This window comes from Lactuca saligna, chromosome 2 (genome assembly GCF_052625555.1).
Source record: "Lactuca saligna cultivar CGN05327 chromosome 2, ASM5262555v1, whole genome shotgun sequence".
Lineage (NCBI taxonomy): Eukaryota > Viridiplantae > Streptophyta > Magnoliopsida > Asterales > Asteraceae > Lactuca > Lactuca saligna.
The window spans coordinates 117828091-117843388 of NC_136418.1; the positions used below are offsets into that span (position 1 = coordinate 117828091).

The 15298-nt window shown below is 33.7% G+C and overlaps 1 protein-coding gene, 2 non-coding genes and 1 pseudogene across 5 annotated transcripts; all 4 read right to left on the minus strand.

The window, feature by feature from the left end:
* Positions 1–2661: 2661 nt before the first annotated feature.
* LOC145033061 (U1 spliceosomal RNA) lies at positions 2662–2822 on the minus strand. Its single transcript, XR_013677306.1, has one exon. It is a non-coding gene; the product is annotated as a U1 spliceosomal RNA (small nuclear RNA).
* A 3164-nt stretch (positions 2823–5986) lies between these two features.
* Positions 5987–9601, minus strand: LOC145031405 (mitochondrial fission protein ELM1-like). Of its 3 annotated transcripts, none has more exons than XM_078979948.1 (11): positions 9331–9601; positions 8902–9049; positions 8690–8747; positions 8486–8582; positions 8079–8222; positions 7844–7970; positions 7666–7778; positions 7505–7568; positions 7313–7406; positions 6346–6454; positions 5987–6243 (listed from the first exon to the last, which is right to left on the minus strand). In XM_078979948.1, exons 1-11 carry the CDS (start codon positions 9442–9444, stop codon positions 6142–6144), a joined length of 1170 nt encoding a protein of 389 aa, XP_078836074.1. In that variant the 5' UTR covers positions 9445–9601; the 3' UTR covers positions 5987–6141. The 3 variants fall into 3 exon arrangements, with proteins under 3 accessions (XP_078836074.1, XP_078836073.1, XP_078836075.1); XM_078979947.1 differs by having other exon boundaries at positions 8690–8756; positions 9331–9593; XM_078979949.1 differs by lacking the exon at positions 8079–8222 and having other exon boundaries at positions 8690–8756; positions 9331–9588.
* A 1355-nt stretch (positions 9602–10956) lies between these two features.
* LOC145033068 (U1 spliceosomal RNA) lies at positions 10957–11085 on the minus strand (annotated as a pseudogene).
* Positions 11086–12386: 1301 nt separating this feature from the next.
* On the minus strand, positions 12387–12547 carry LOC145033064 (U1 spliceosomal RNA). The gene has a single exon (XR_013677309.1). It is a non-coding gene; the product is annotated as a U1 spliceosomal RNA (small nuclear RNA).
* Positions 12548–15298: the final 2751 nt, after the last annotated feature.

Genomic DNA, 15298 nt, shown 5'->3' on the forward strand with positions numbered 1-15298 from the left:
TCGTAATAGGTAAACTAATACTCAACCCTATGTCGTAATAGGTAAACTAACTTTTGGTAGGGATTCAACTAGTTGTATCATGTGCACCTAAAATTGTATCGATCCAACGAGTACAAGAACCGGAAAACCCATACCTGGACAAACTGGCCTCAACCGATCCGGTCCAAGGTCCACCAATTTCTGCCAAAAACCCATAGTCAACGGTCTCGTTTATGGTAAACGTCAAAAACCCATCGACGTGTCGCACATATAGAGATAAGAGATGGGCATTGCAATTTAGTGATAGTTAAAAAACATCAGGATTTTTCGACTTCCATTAATCCATACCAGTTCTACTCCCACCTTGGGGAGATTTCAACTACTGAAACTACCTTAACATGTTGGACCGATTAAGAACATGGGGATTACTCTATAACTCCAAAAACGCAACCGAACATCTTAACATGTGCATTGACCGACATCACACACATGATACCAACTACTATGACATCAAAACAAAATACGAGGTTAGAGATTTGGGATACTAAGGGTGCGTTTGGTTGTGAAAAACTGTTTTCATTTTCTAAGAAAATGTTTTCAGAAAATAAAGTTGAGTTTTCAATTTCAGTTTTTAATAAAAAAATTAGAAAAAATGTTTGGTTGGAACCAGTAGAGTTTTCATTTTCCATTTTAGAAATTGTAAAATTTTGGAAAACCTATAAAATAACTTTTCTAATTTACATTCAATTTCAACTGGAAATTTTTATTTTCTTAGAAAACTTTGAAAAACTTAACGAAACAAACGTGTTTTCAAAATTTCCGTTTTTCTTGAAAAAATTTCCACAACCAAATGCAGCCTAATCTTCTTGGAAAGACGTGAACACCCAAAGACAAAACGAAAGGAATCGGAGACAATCCCACCAAGTATGGCTTCGGAACGCGTCACCGAAACCCTTAGTCGACTCCATTACCACTATATGACCATTACTTATACCACTTTCTCATGGTTAGATAACATTCATTCTTATTATTCCACAAAAGGAGTTGACTGGGGCATAGCGACATGGTTTACTACCAAAATCACCTTGTTTCTCCGCCCCTCAACGACTTACGCCATCGCATCGTCATTAAGCATCATACTACCCCAACTGAGGGCCATTCGAGAGTCAATGCTACTATGTAACTCTTAGGGGATGTTTGGCTTAGCTTTTTAGAAGCCAAAAGTCATTTTCCAAAAAGTTACAAAAAATCAGGTTTTCCTGACTTCTTCAAAAAGTTGATTTTTCTTCTATTCAAAATCCAAAAGTTGGTTTTAAAAGTCTTTTGCCAAACATCTTTTGGGTTTGATCTTTTACTAAAAGTTCTTTTGGCATATGAAAAGCTAAGCCAAACACCCCCTTACCCTTAGTTGCATCATTTTACCGGTGAGCATGCGGTCTAATGTTGCAGATTTCATTCAAGCATTTACCACGTGTCAACAAGTCAAATATTCATCCAAGAAAACCTATGACCTTCTAGAACCTCTTCCCATCCTCGATCAAATGTCGGTCATTGTTGATCATCTAACTAAATTAATTTAGTGACTTCATCGATCTCAAAACCCAATTACATGGCATCGATGCTTGTTCACATGTTCCTCTCTAACATCTATCAACTTTATGGGTTGCATTGTTCATTTATTTCGGATCTAGACTCGATTCTAGAACGAGTTTATTAATTAAAAAAAAAAAAAAAAAAACCTCGACACGACGCTCTTCTAATCTGGTGAGTACGTAGCACCAACAACCTGATGTTCTAACTGAGGTGCTTCAACTGTTCGGTCAAGTTTTGTCTTCATTGATTCATAAATGATGAACTAAAGACTTGGAGTCGTTATTCACACCTTGCTAAGTTTTGGTGCAATTCTGCATATCACACAACTACTCAAATGACACCATTTCATGCCCTTTACTCCTGCCCTTCGCTGAGTCTACCTGCCTACACGCTCGGGTCATCACCGGTTGCATCTATCGACGACACCTTGCACACCCATTCCTAAATCCTTGTAACTTTGAAGGAGAATTTAGTCTGAACACGACAACAAGTGTCATCTCAAGCGGACCAACATCGTAGGAGAAGGTTTTTTAGATCGACAATTAGGTGGGGATCTATGTCTGCCTTAAGGTATATCATCAACAATCTCTCCAACAAAACAACTCAAAAGAGAATGAAGAATCATTACATTCTTCATATTTGTACCAGGTTCGAACTACTAAACGAACAAATTACAATTCAGTTCATTACATTATTTCTTTTTCATGTAATCTATATTTTATCTATAAGACACTTAAAAGTACATTTTAGGCCACAACCCTCCTATCTAATAAAAAAAAATTATGTTGATGGGTTATATAGAACATTTTTGCTACATCAGTCCAAACTTGTCCACTTAAATCACAAATAGTCATACTGATTAAGAAAGTAATAGCAGTATTTTACACTAAGCATAGACAGATAAAAAGAGTCGTGCTGAAAGATTTTTTGCAATGTACGCATATTCAAGTTACTATCAACTTGAATTAGAACAACAGGGAAAGTATAATAAGCTGTTGGATTAAGTAAGCAATTACAGAATAACAAAAGAAGCAAAAATCAAACGTAAAAACCAGTAGCTGTTAAGCTAATTTTTGAACTAAGATATTGGGGAGGGCTGCGCGAACGCAAGCCCCCTCTGTCACAAATTATGATGTAGGTTCGACCACTTGGGCCGACCTTAAAGCAGCACCCTTTCAAAGTGCAATGAAAGTCACTACTCTAGGCCATGATCCATCTTGACCAACCATTGACCCCATCCAGGTAAGTATCTATTCCAAGAGCCTCATTCTCTTTTTATACAGCTAACTCGCTCTTTCTATTTCTTCTTTCTGGCGATGTGGGATCACACCAAAGTGAGCCTCTCTGCCTTCATACACCTTTATTTACAATTAGTTTGCCAAAATGCATTAATACTTTATATTTTTTTTCATTCAATAAGAAGTTTATTATCTTTGATTAGCGTGACAATGGTTTCTTTTATAAAATGTGATATAAGCCAAAATAAAGATAGATTGTGTGTATCTTAGTTAGGGACTATAATTTTAAGTTTTTTCTTGAAACGATAAGCTTTTTTCTATTTTTTTTTTCATTTGGAGAGGTCACTAATTGTCTTGTGATAAGCATGAACATAGTCTAATTTCAACACATCATTGGAACCATACAAAAGAAAACAATGAACTACTATGAGATGAGTATGGATCGAGACATTGAAGTACTATGAGATGAGTATGGAACGAGACATGAACTTGTAGCATAGACTCTTTGATCTTTGATTAGTGTATATTTAGTTAACACAATATGAAAATTAAGACTTTAGCCTAGTTTTCAAAAATTGTGTGAATAAGTAGTTTTTTTACAACAAATTTTCATCACAAAAATTATAAAGGCTCACATACACATTGTAATACACTTACCATTTGAGTTTTATAAAAAAGCACAAGTAATTCAACAAATTTAAATAAGACAAATAAAGTGCAAGGGTAAGGTGGTGTTTGAGATTGCTTATTTAACTTAATACACACTTTTTGATAAAAGTGATTATTTGTTTTTATAGTTACAAAATACTATAAGTTAAAAAGTGTTTGGATTGCCTCATTCGGATTAAAAAAAATTCGGTTAATAAATCATAAACTAAAAAAATGTTTGGATTAACTTAGTAGGTTTAGTACGGGTATAAATGGTTTTTCTTGTGTGTGAGCCTTTATAATTTTTAATTTCCATAAAACTATGTCCCGTAACAGAGGACACATCCATGTTTCACTTAGATGTAAACATTAACGCTATCAAACATAATTCGAAAATTATATACAGTTTATGGAGGATACTTATGTCTTTTGAGTTTGCTATTGAAGTGATATGTTTGTCTTAAGTTACCATATTGTGTTTCTTTATGCATAAATAGTTGCAAACTTACATTCTCTTTGCGAGAGAATGATCACACCATCCCTCTTTCTTAAATACATCTATATAAGTATGTCGACTTCCGTGTAGACCTCTATGCTCCAATGGCATAAATTAGCTTCCAAGAAGACAAAAGAGTAAAAAAAAAATAATAATAAAAGTAAATGACAATTTCACATTTATGTATATTGTGTACAATAGAGTAAATTACCATTTTACCATTCTATTTACAAGTGATGTTGAATAAAAATATTGAGTTTCTTTTTGGACCAAAATGAGAATAACAATTTGTTTCTTTTTTTTTTTAATTATTGAACTTAATGGGTTAATACAAAACAATTATATATGGTTGTTTATTTTTACTTAATATGGATATAATGACTTAATGGGTTAAGCAAAAAAAATATGCTTAATGTATTAAGATACAAACCCTTTACCTAGTTTTTCTTTTTCTTCTCTTAACTTCTCGTGTAAAAATTGATGAATATTGTGAAATTTCATTTTTATTGGAATGTAATGGTAAATGTTTATTTAGATTTATTCATATACTCTGTTTAGTTCTTAAAATAAAGAAACCTTATGTACATGACACTTTATCTAGACAAACAAAACAAATATTGCATATAGGACACTTTATCTCAACATACATCATTTCCCCTAAAGCTACTTTATCGTTATAGGAAAAAGGAAGGAAACAACCCCAAACAAGCCAAAATGATGCAAAATAAAGGTCAGCATTTTTTCTTAAATGATAGTTAATGACCATTTTAATATTATGTCTACAAATGATGTTGAATAAGGAATGATTGTTTGTATGGAAACTGTTATATATTGAATATATGATGTCCGAATATTGAAGAGGCTCAATAAACTTACCTAGTAGTGCAAGCCTCACTTAGCATGATGACTAAACCAACAACGACCACAAAAGCATGAACCCATGGTGGAAGCCCGATGTGTGATTTGGATCTTTCTACTTGGTGTTGGTTATTATAATAACCAAAACATAAATTGTAGAAACATGAACTTTAGATATTGGTTTTCGAATCTGTTAAAAAAAAACTTAAACAAGAAAAGATTGATTACATACTCGTGTTCATTGTGATTTCCAAATCCGAAGAACATGTGTTTGTTGTGATTTTCAAATATGAAAAACATGATAAGTTTTTCAGTTAATCTCAAGAATACTCTCTAAATCCCACATCAACATTACACATGAATTGTATGCATGTATTACGTATATTTTCATCTGCTCCTCATCACATGTATGTATAGATGGATATATACCATAATATGATAAATGGAAGTATATAGAGGATATCGAATCAAACCGGGAACTCAACCAACAAAAGTTAAGTGAATATCCTACAAATCGGTTCATCAACAATTTATATCCTTACCATAATAACGGGATTCACGTCTTTTACACAAACATCAATAAACCGTTTTGTCCTTATTTTTGGTGGGAAAAATTACAATTTTCGTTAGCTTTGGTCCCTTGGCTGGTTAACATTCATATCCCTCCATCAAAGTACATGTAAATTGACCATTCTACCTACAATTTTCAATGTAGAGAAAATATTTCTTTTCCTTCAATACCTTTGCTTTCAAAACACCAATCAAAATGCATTGACAAAATTTTTGAACATTTCACATATTGGTTCCTTTAAAAAAAAGTCGTTCATCTCTAACAAACATAAATTTTCTTTTATGATTATCGTTATAAGCCAGAAAACATAACAAATCAAACACAAAACAAAGAAATATATTTTTACATGTGAAATATTGACAGTAATGTAATTTTAACTTCTTATCGAATAGATCGTTTATTTTTTTGTTTGACAAAGAGCAGTAATCATATGGTGACAAGCATTAACTCATTGTGATTCAACGAGTTCTTTAGCTCAGTCATGATTGATGAATTTCAATAAGAGTTTGATACAATATGTTAATGATTTATTATCCTTTCGAGTAAAACCATAAACCAAAATGGTTTAGTGTTGATCAACTTAGAATTAAGCACTCCAGAGGAAGTTTCAAAGTATTCTAATCAAATTAGTTAACATATATTATTAACTTGAATCAAGAGAACAAATAATGTAAGCCTTTATAATTGTTATTGATGATTTATGCTATAGATAATTTGATAACATGTAATCGATAAAAATATATAAAATTTTGGCTCCATTATGAATGCAATTTCCAGCCACGTTCAGCAAGTGCTTTTATCACATGCTCAGCTGCTTCTGATGTGTCTCTTAATGGAGGATAGATCCATGTTTCAGTTATCTGTAAATAGTAACACCATGAAAATAAAATACAATTGATCGAGGGTATTGATGTCTTTTTGCCCATTTGCTATTTAAGTGATCATATTGTGTTTCAACTTACGTTCTCTTTACCAGTGAATGGTCTTGCCATCCCTCTTTCTTGCAGACATTTATGAAAATATGAAAACTTCCATGTACACCTCTCGGCTCCAATTACATAAACAGGCTTCCTGGAATGTAAAAGAAGAAAAATGAGTAAATTACCATTTTACCCTTCTGTCTACAAGTGATATTGCTTAGGACTTAGGAGTGTAATTGTATTACCGGTTTTCCCTTATGTCTACACGTGTTGCTGGATTAAAAAGATTTTAATTTTGGACTGAATGAGTGAGTGTAAATGACCATTTTACCCTTATGTCTACAAGTGATGTTGGATAGAAAAAAATTTTACATTTTTGTACTGAATGAGAGTAAATGACCATTTTACCCTTTTGTCTACAAGTGATATTGGCTCATATTGCTTAGGAGTGTAATTGTATTACAAGCTTTCCTTATGTCTACAAGTGATGATGGATTAAAAATAAAAATTAAAAACATTTTTGGACTGAATGAGAGTAAATGACCATTTTACCCTTCTGTCTACAAGTGATGCTGGATAAAAAAACTACATTTTTGTACTGAATGAGAGTAAATGACCACTTTACCCTTCTTCCCACAAGTGATGCTGCATGAGAGTAAATTACCATTTTACCCTAATGTCTACAAATGATGTTGCATGAGTAAATGACCATTTTACCCTTATGTCTACAATCGATTGCTTAAAAGTGTATAACCAGTTTTCCCAACTGTCTACAAATGATGCTGGATAAAAAATTACATTTTTGTACTGGATGAGTAAACGACCATTTTACCCTTCTGTCTACAAGTGATGCTGCATGAATAAATTACCATTTACCCTTCCTTCAACAAGTGATATTGTTTAGAAGCATATTACCAGTTTTCCATTATGTCTACAAGTAAATTGACATTTTTGGACTGAACGAGAGTAAATGACCGTTTTACCCTTCTGCCTTAATTAAGAGACTTACCCAGTAGTGCAAGCCTCACTTATCATGCTGACTGAATCAGCAGTGATGAGAAAAGCATCAGCCAAAGCTAAATGTCCCATATGTGGATTTGGATCTACACAAACACAACAAAAACATATGAAAAGGGCATTCACATCTTTTTCACAAAACAAAATATCAAGATTCAAGAGCAAGTCCTTGTCCCACTCCCACCTTTCCCATCCCAGATATAAACCTTAGGATGGTTACAAAATTCCTTTACCAACATCTCAGACACCTGTAATTTGGTAAAATAAAATTATTCATACATATATAAAAAATAAAAAATTAGTATACATTATACGATTAAAAAATATATATACATAAAAATATACCTGGTGTGGGGTTCTTCTAGAAAATGAAATTCTAACACTCCCACAACTTGGAAGAACATTCATTAATGATGTTGTTAACTCTCTAGCAAGATCACCACCATATCTGCAATGACCTGTAACAAAACAATTAAATAATCTTTTTATTTTTTTTACAAAAAATAAAAAGATTAAAACTCACGAATAGGTCCTCCAATGTTGACCACAAGCAAGGGTCTAGACAATAATGCCAGCTCATCATGCCAGGTTGAGGCTGCATGTTGTAATGCAGCTGAATCAACTTGATGAAGGGCTCCAAGTGTTAGCATCTAGGATTGCATTTGCATATGAATATAATATTTGGAATTAAAATTTAAGTTTTATTATTTATTTATTATGTGTGAGGATGAGGGTTTCAAGAAAAAAATGTTACTCACCACATTTTTTCCTTGATTGGGAGTAAATAATCCATGAAGAAACCATGGAATGTGTTTCTTTCCTTCAGGAGTGAGTGGATAATAATCATGATGAGGTGTAATTATCAAATCAAATCTATTTAGATTTGATCTTGGGTGTTGTATCTATAACAATAATAGAATCATAGATGTGGTATTTTTCAATTTTGGTCCCAAAAGGTTTTCTCTATTGCAATTTTGATCCTTATTTGAGGTTTTTGTAATGTTTTTTGTCCTTGTTTGAAGTGGGGAGCAAAATTGCATGAACTAATTATACGTTTTGTTTGGAACAGGGACCAAAAACGTTACAAGATTCTAAATTAAGGACCAAAATTGTAAAAAAAAGTAATTTGCTTTACAATTTACAAATAAAAGATGCACAATCAAACCTGTATAGTGAAAACATGGTCTGGAGCTAACCGTTTAATTGAAGTTGCAACAGAGATTGTATCACACCCAGATGCAACAACCAACAATGGACCATTTCTATCAAAAAAAGAAACAAATTTGATGTTAAAAACATGATTTTAAATTTAATAATGATGATATATTTTGATATGATCTCAAAGAAGAAAGAAAGAAAGAAAGAATACTTTTCAAAAGTCTCTATAGCATTGGTTGCGATTAGGTTAGCATCAGCTTCCAAGATTTCTGATTGATCTATAAACATTAGGATCATAAGACATTGGTTCCCTAAAATATAATCTACAGAAACTTATTGATATGAAAGAAAGCAATTTCCCATTTGATGAATCTGTTATTTATTGTGATTTATAGACATATAACAAAATCTAGAGTTTGCTACCTGTTCTTGCAACTGATTTCTTCCCATGACTAGAAACAATTGACTGTGGATTAAAGATTTGGCTTTTCAATCGATCTAATCTTTTGTGGGTAGAAACAGGGAGGAAATTGAGCCACTTATTGATTCCATTTTTTGGCCTACGAACACGCTGTTCAAACAATGAGAACAAATCGGCGTCCAAAGTGTTAACAACTTCTTGTAATGATGTCAACTAACAACGCGAAATAGGTTATGAAATCTGCCAATTCGATGGTTAACATGTTCAAACTCATTTGATGCGAATGCATATCGACAAAAATGGCTTGACAAATGTAATGATCTCGATGATGCAGAAGCTTGTATTAACATGAGAAGTCGAAATTGATAATTTTTTCCGTTTTTTGGGGCTCAAAACAGAAGTAATGAAGCATACGAATGATAAACGCTTACATACAAAGAAAGCCGATGAGATAGACCCAAAGCTCGAACCAATCCAACACACTGATTCTCAGCTCCGGCGAAACCATTTCCGATTATAACAGCTCGCCTAACAGTTCTGTGCATGTTTTAGTGTGTATGTAATGGAGAGAGTTGAGGTTTTGCTAGGGTTTTAGTTACAGCAGGTTCCTCCTTTGGGAGGACGATCGGATCCGGGTGGATACGACCCTTTTAGAGTCGGGTGGGTTTTTGGATTTAGTACAAAAGTTTATATAATTATATTATACTAAATAACTAATCACGTTTTGATTATATTTAGGGTATCAATTATCGACACAAGAATACGACAAGAATATAAACAAGTTTGGATCGAAATTTTTTGAACCGTCAACCCATTTATTATGTGGGTCGTGTTCGGGTTTTGAGTTTGTGTTGGTCAACCAAATCAAATCAATTCCTCCACAAATTATGATGACTACGTTTTCTACCGGAGATATCGTGGATGCAAACTATAAGGATGGTGTGAGTGGGGAAAACTCTTCGGAAAATAGGACAAAATTTTCCAACATCCAATTGATGATTTTTTTTTTCTTCTTTTGGAGATGTTAAGGCTCCATCAAGAATGAGACAATGACATTTGGGTTTATTTCAAAAAATAGTTTGTGTTATTGCTTACATTTTGCTATTAATAATGGTTGGATTTTGTTAAGTTTGATAAGTTTATGTGGACAAAAAGAGCATGTGTTAAGTTATATAGAAATTTGCTAATGTGATTGGATTTTGATAAGTTATCTTGAATTTGATTATTCTATCTTTGATTTGTGTAAGTTATGTGTGGACCAAAAGATCATATGTTAATAATGTCATTAGTTCAAGCTTGATATGTATTAGTAATGTAATTGATTCGAAATGATTATGTTAAGCTTGATAAGCTACATCTATTTAGTAATGTGATTGTCTGAATTTGAGTATGATTCGTCTGAATTAACTCAATCAAATTGATTGGATTATGGTCCCAAGAGAGTAAATGAAAGAATCCTACCTATTGGTGAATGAGTTTTAGTGGTATGTTATTTTAGTGTCAAAATATTGTTCATGAAGTGCTCATGGGAAAGCTATTATTTCATAATAGCTATGAATTGGGGTTTATTCAAGAAAGCAAAAATGGATGTGGGACAAGGTTGCCAAAAAATACTAATAGGGTGGTTGTCGGAAGAAAGGAGACGAAGGTTGCCAAATTTACTCGAGTTGGACGGTGGATGGTGGTGGTGATTGGAATATATGGACAATGATGGTGGTGGTATATAGTTCTTCAAGTTTTCAATGACATATCATCTCACATGTGTTATTTATGTGGTTTGACATAAAATATGTATGTCACCTCATATTTCATTAGGTTATACATGGTAACATATTAATAAAAGGTTTTCTTCCTTTTATTAAACATGTCATAAGAAAATGTACAGAAATCAATTCAATTATCTTTTAATTTTTTTTAAAAACTTCGTTGGTTATAACGACAGTAAACCAACGTAAAATAACTAAATATTACACAGAGAAAATGATAAATTGGCATGTGTATCGTGCTATCATTGATTATGAAAGAGGGAGGTTAATATCCTTTTGGTCAAAATAGTGGCCATTTATAATAGGCAACTCGACCACTTGGGCCGACCTTAAGCTAGCACCCATCCGAAGTGCAATGGAAGTCACTAACCTAGGCCATGATCCATCTTGACCAACCATTGACCCCATCCAGGTAAGTAAGCAATCCGTTTGCCTCGTGCTTATTTTATACAGCTAACTCTCCCTTTCTTTTTCTTCTTACTGGCGATGTGGGATTACATTAAAAGTCATATTCCATTCCAAATACAATTCTGAGCTCTCGTAATCTTTCACACCTTTTACTTTGAAGACATCATTTTTGTTGAATGAATAAATAATTATTATCCTGTGTGTGAAACAAAACAAAAGAGAATTTTACTTTATGGAAAAGCCAGTAATCGTTGTCTAATGATAAAAATGAACACTATTTGATTTCAACTTATCACACACACATTGAACTTCTATCTTTATCAAAACTAGATGTTGAATGTGTATCAGGTTCCTTGAAGTTTGATAATTTATCAACAAGAGATTGTGATTACAGCTAAAACACATTGAACCATTTGAGTTTACTACTAATAACACAAGAATGTCAAATACTTTTGAATAAGACAAAAGACAAATGAAATGCAAAGGTTTGATCACTAAAAAAAATGAAAACCCTGATTGATAAAATGGTGAAAGTATGTTGTGTTTTTATGTATTTTTCTCTAGCCTAAATAGATAAACATCATGGATGTGATTTCCATCAATGCTCGGCTACCTCAGTTGTGTCCTGTAATGGAGGATGCATCCATGTTTCACTTATTTGTAAACAATAACACAACAAACATACAATTGGAAATTAAATACAATTTGTCGGGGGTATTAGTGTCTTTTTCCCATTGCTATCGAAGTGTTAGGGTGGTTTTAAGTTATCATATCGTGTACACTTACATTCCCTTTACTCTTGTAGGCATTCATGAAAGTATGCAAACATCCATATACACTTCTTCGCTCCAATCACATAAACTATAGGTTTCTAGAACATGAAAGAAAAAAAAAACATTTTACTCTTTTCTCTACGGTGTATAGTATGTTGAATTAGAGTAAATTACCACTTTACCCTTCTCTTTGCAAATGGTGATATATTTAAAAATGATTTTATCTTTGGACCGAGTAAGAAATTACCTTTTTACCCTTTTATCTCTACAAGTGCTGCTAAATAAGTAATGACTATTTTACCCTTATGTCAACGTAAAAGATTGTTTCTTTTTTTGGGCCAACCGTCTGAATTTAATCTAAATAGAAGTAAATTATCATTTTATCATTTTTGTCAAGTGATGTTGAATAAAATATTGTCGCTTATTTGAGATGCATTATTATAAATTAAAATTGTTAATGCCAAGATATTGAAAAGGATCGAGACACAATAGCTCATCACAGGAGTAATCTTTACAAGAAAACTAGAACTGATGAATTTGGCAGGGGCTGCGCGAACGCAAGCCCCCACTGACACAAATTATGATGTAGGCTCGACCACTTGGGCCGACCTTAAAGCAGCACCCCTTCAAAGTGCAATGAAAGTCACTACTCTAGGCCATGATCCATCTTGACCAACCATTGACCCCATCCAGGTAAGTAAGTAATCCAATTGTCTAGCTTTCCTTTTATACACCTCATCTCTCTGTTACTTTCTATCCTCTGCCGATGTGGGATCACATAAAAAAATTCATGTTCACTATTCTAGTCTCGTTTCTTTTTCCTCTTCCTTCTCCTGTGAACATCAAAATTCAAAACTAACGCATATGCATTTTCTTTTCAATCAAGGCTTATATATAAACTACAATTAAAACAAAAGCCAAAAAAGAAGATATACATTTACGTGTATATTAATGATTAATCAACAAAAAATGTAATCATGATCGGACTTTGATTCTTATGTATCATTAGAATTTAAAAAATAAAAAAACAAAAAAATCCACTGAACTTGTAGTGTATTCTATCTCGTATATTGTACTAAATGTGTGTGGATTATGAAGCAAAACTTATATCATAAACTCTTTGATGTTTGACGTAGTATATATGTAGTTGAATCATATTGTCATACGGCACCGCAACTAGGTCCGTTGAAAATACCCGATACCCGATTACCCATCCTAACCCATTTTGAATTCGAGTAGATCGGGTCGGGTAAGTAGGTATCGTGTTCATAAATTTGGGTAATTGGGTAACCCGATATTTAAATAAGTCGGGTATCATGTATGTTTTAAAAAAATTGGGTATACCGGATATTCAATTAAAAAAACACCTAATATTCTTAACTTATTGATCCATATGGATTTATTAATTTATATAGTTATTGTTCTCTCTAGTTTGAACCAAATACTATATGGATTTATTATTTATAAAGTAAACAGTAAAAACTAAATGATGAAACTAAATTGCACTTTGAAAAAAAAAAATAACCCTTACATATAAAGAAATATAATGAAAATGAATGGGACGATTGGATACCTTCTAAATACGTTTTTTTAGTCAAATACACATCATGTTTCAACTAATGTAACGATCCAAAATTATAAGATAAATTTTCATTTTTAATTCAACCGGAAACATCAATTATCTTTTTTCCTAATTATTCAAAAGTATTTCAAAATAAAAACAATTATCAGAGTACAATCCCAAAATCATAAAGTTGTAGAAACATAGGTGGATACATTCCGATCAAGTCGGGCACTTCCCTTTCGAACCAGAAGTACTTGAAACCATAACCATAAAAACCGTAAGCACAAAGTTTAGTGAGCTTTTCAAAATAGCTAGCATCCTACATAACATACATTAGGCCTAGCCCTTCCTGATCCATAGGCCTAGCCCAACATACAAATGGGCCTAGCTCATCATATAGTGGGTCTAGCCCAACATACCATGCAAGATTCACAAAGACAACTAGCATAACAAATCTGAGTGGGCCGGCATTGGTGCCTTCAACCCACGGGTACAATGAGGAGACTCACCTTGATCCAAGATAACCAAATACACGAGTTGCTGCCACCGAAATCCTCACACTAAACACAACCAAATTATCCATAACCAATATTTAAGGTATTTCCCAAAATCCAAGGTCTAAGCTATATATTATCCTTCCAATGGGTAAAAGACCATTTTACCCCTCTCATAACTGACCCTACAACCTATGGCCCAAACCTCAAAAGACACAAGGCCCAAAAGGCCCGAAATAAGCATCTCAGGAGTACGCCCTACGTATTGAACTCATACGCCCCATGTATTGTTTTCTAATGCACAATGTACTACTACTCACTAAGCCTGGGGACAGGGACACCATGCTCTACATTGAGCGTACGTGTATGTACGACCAGTGTACTTACCAAGTGACTAATCCTTCATTAAGCACTTAATGCTTCATACCAAAACGTCTAAACTTAGATCTAACCTCTAAATAAGGTCTTAATCCATAAAGTTGCCAACTCTACTCCTTGTATGCCTTAATGGGACCCAAAACCTGTTTTTATCCATCTAAACCCATAATATGAACCCCAACTTATGAATGATTCAACCAACCCCATCAAGATGACATTTTTATGCACCCAAAACCTCAAAAAATGTTAAGATCTAACATTCTAAGCTTCTGAAATAGCTCATATGTAACAACCCAATTTTCATGTCCAAAAATTTCATTTTTGATTAAGTGATTTACAAAACATTTGTAACAAAATATCATCAGATCACATCATTTAATAAAACATGGCTCGTATCTGAAAACCGGATCGTAAAAACATAATAATGTCAGAGTACAAATCCCATAATAACTCATAATGCGGAAAACAAAGAGTGTGTGTATGATGTGTCGCTACCGCGCCAGCTCCTTCCCTTTCGCTGAAGAGGTACCTAAAACCAAAATTGTAAACTATAAGCACGAAGCTTAGTGAGCTCCCCCATGGTACCACATTCCATACAATCACATAGCATACATACTATCGGGCAATTCTTGGGTGGCCGACCTACCCGGTACGACCATTATGGGGTCCCGACCTAACCCATGCGACCATTATGGGGTGCCGTCCTACCCATGCGGCCATTATGGGGTGCCGTCCTACCCATGTCAAGCCATTATGGGGTGCTGACCTACCCGTCGGTCCTAACAACCGACCCTCGGGGACTATTCCACCCCTTACTGCTACTATCACATATATCATAACATAAACATATTATCAGACATATATGGGGTGTCCGAACTACCCTTCGGTCCTAACAACCGAACTTGGGGACTATTCCCTTCCTACTACCACTATCACATATAGCATATCATGCCAACATATAAACATATCAACACATATTATCAAACATATCTGGGTGTCTGACCTACCCTTCAGTC

Coding starts and splice junctions, on each gene's coding strand:
- LOC145031405 (XM_078979947.1), bottom strand. CDS start 9,444: ATGCACAGAACTGTTAGGCGAGCTGTTATAATCGGAAATGGTTTCGCC. Junction 7,779..7,843: donor CAACATTGGAGGACCTATTC/GTGAGTTTTAAT, acceptor GTTTTGTTACAG/GTCATTGCAGATATGGTGGT. Junction 6,244..6,345: donor CATTCACTGGTAAAGAGAAC/GTAAGTTGAAAC, acceptor TACTATTTACAG/ATAACTGAAACATGGATCTA.